Consider the following 1938-nt stretch of genomic DNA (forward strand, 5'->3'; position numbering starts at 1 on the left):
AAGTAGAGCCGCTGCTCCTCCACATCGAGAGGAGTCAGCTGAGGTGGCTTGGGCATTTACATCGCATGCCCCCGGACGCCTCCCTCGGGATGTGCTCGGGTGCCGTCCCTCTGGGAAGAGACCTAGGGGAAGACCTAGGACACGCTGGAGCGACTACCTCGCTCGGCTGGCCTGGGAACGCCTTGGGGTCCCCCCAGAAGAGCTGGAGGAAGTGTCGAGGGAGAGGGAAGTCTGGGTGTCCCTGCTCAGACTGTTGCCCCCACGACCCGGCCCCGGATAAGCGGTTGAAGATGGATGGATGGATGAATAATAAAAAACAAAACATAATACACATAAAATATTTAATAAAGCATTAATTCCTATGGAAATGCTATCAAAGATTGTATAAACTGAGTTTATTAAGTTTAATAACAGTTTAAAAACTTTCCAATTTTTTTTGCTTTCATAGACAAAAAACTAAAGTAAAAAACTGTTTGGATGACGACATTTGTACCACGACTAAGTTACTATTTAATCATACGACTAAAATGAAATCAGAATACGTTGTCAAAGTTAATACCACTTCCCTATTATAATAAATGTGACCCAGAGTACGAGGAATGCGATAGAGTGTAAACTCACTTCAGCTGGCCTGTATGCTGTAGCTGCTCTCAGCTCAACTCCAAATCTTGGAGCTCCATGGCCTCCACCTTGACTCCTCTGGTCCGTGTCTGGGTGTCCTGAGGCACATGGGGATCATGGAAAACTGCTTCCGATACCCCAGGCCCTGTAGAGCAGTAACTGTCTGTTGCAGTGTATCCTGGGTAAGAAGAGGTGGAAGGGTTGTGGTTGGCTAAGGGGGGTGGGTGAACAGCAACAGTGACCGAGGCGGAAGCCGTTACTGTGGTGATGGGTTGACCGTATGGAGTGGTGTTATGGTGATGATGTAGGAGGTGATGATTGGGTTGCGGGTTGTGAGAAATGCGAGCTCTTCGGCGCTTTGAGTGTCCTCTACAGCCACGTGGGCCATAATGGTTCCCAGCCTCAGTAAAAGTTTCAAAAGTGTCTGTGCGTGGGTGGGCTGGGGGCAAGATCTGCCACTGCAGCTTAGAGTTCCTGTTGCTGCTGCTGTGCTGAGAAGCTCCCACCTGAGGCCCAGAGTCACAACTCTGGAAAAGAGACAGACATAATTATAACATAATTACATAACATAATTGTTTAGACTAAGTTTTCAAAATGCAGATTTTATCTGGGATCATAAAGCAGGAGACAGTTCCTCACCGAAGACACAGTGTAAGTTGGAGGCTCAGGTTGTCGGTTTGAATACCTGTGCCCTGAGTCTCTTCTGTCCTCCTCAGGCCTCACTGCTCTGCAGGTCTGGAGGTCGTGCTGAAGCTCCTCCCCTCGAGCTTCTGCTCTGTGTGACCACGGGTTGTAGTTTTGCAGCTCCTGGCTTATACCAGACGCTGCGGTGTTGGAGCTGTACTCCGAGTCAGACGAGTCTGATGCAGCACCGGAGGTGGTGGTGGGCGTGGTGGTGGTGTGGTGAGGACGGACAGAGAATTGGACCACGTGTGGAGGGGCCTCTCGTGATGGTGTGGGCAACCGGCTACAACCATCCACTGGTGAAACCTGGCAACAGACATGAATCCATCAGTTTAGAATTTCCTATTCTAATCCTAATTGCTAAAAACACAAAAAAAACCCAGACTGCATTAATTTGAACTTTTGTTTTATATATTTTTTCTTAATACAGTGGTCCCTCTCCTATTGTGATGGTTGTGTTCCAAGAGCCACCACGAAAAGGGAAAATCTGCAAAGTAGAGCCGAGATGTCATGTGCGAGCATCGCAGGGAGCAGGCAGGACCCAAATGCAGTACTGGAGAGACTCTTTCTGGTGCAGGAAGTTTATTAACAAAGTCCAAATTAACAAAACACGAAGAACTAACAGGCATGGAA

The 1938-nt window shown here is 48.3% G+C and overlaps 1 protein-coding gene across 1 annotated transcript in view; it reads right to left on the reverse strand.

Annotated features, from left to right (window-relative positions):
• Nucleotides 1–393: 393 nt before the first annotated feature.
• LOC103398858 (protein patched homolog 1-like) overlaps nt 394–1938 on the reverse strand; it is a 99678-nt gene continuing 98133 nt past the window's right edge. Inside the window, 2 exon segments of the mRNA NM_001328242.1 lie at nt 394–1148; nt 1261–1611. Coding sequence (NP_001315171.1) covers nt 651–1148; nt 1261–1611 — 849 coding nt within the window. The 3' untranslated portion in view covers nt 394–650.

The sequence above is a fragment of the Cynoglossus semilaevis genome, unplaced genomic scaffold (genome assembly GCF_000523025.1).
Source record: "Cynoglossus semilaevis isolate Cse_v1.0 unplaced genomic scaffold, Cse_v1.0 scaffold1319, whole genome shotgun sequence".
Classification (NCBI taxonomy): domain Eukaryota; kingdom Metazoa; phylum Chordata; class Actinopteri; order Pleuronectiformes; family Cynoglossidae; genus Cynoglossus; species Cynoglossus semilaevis.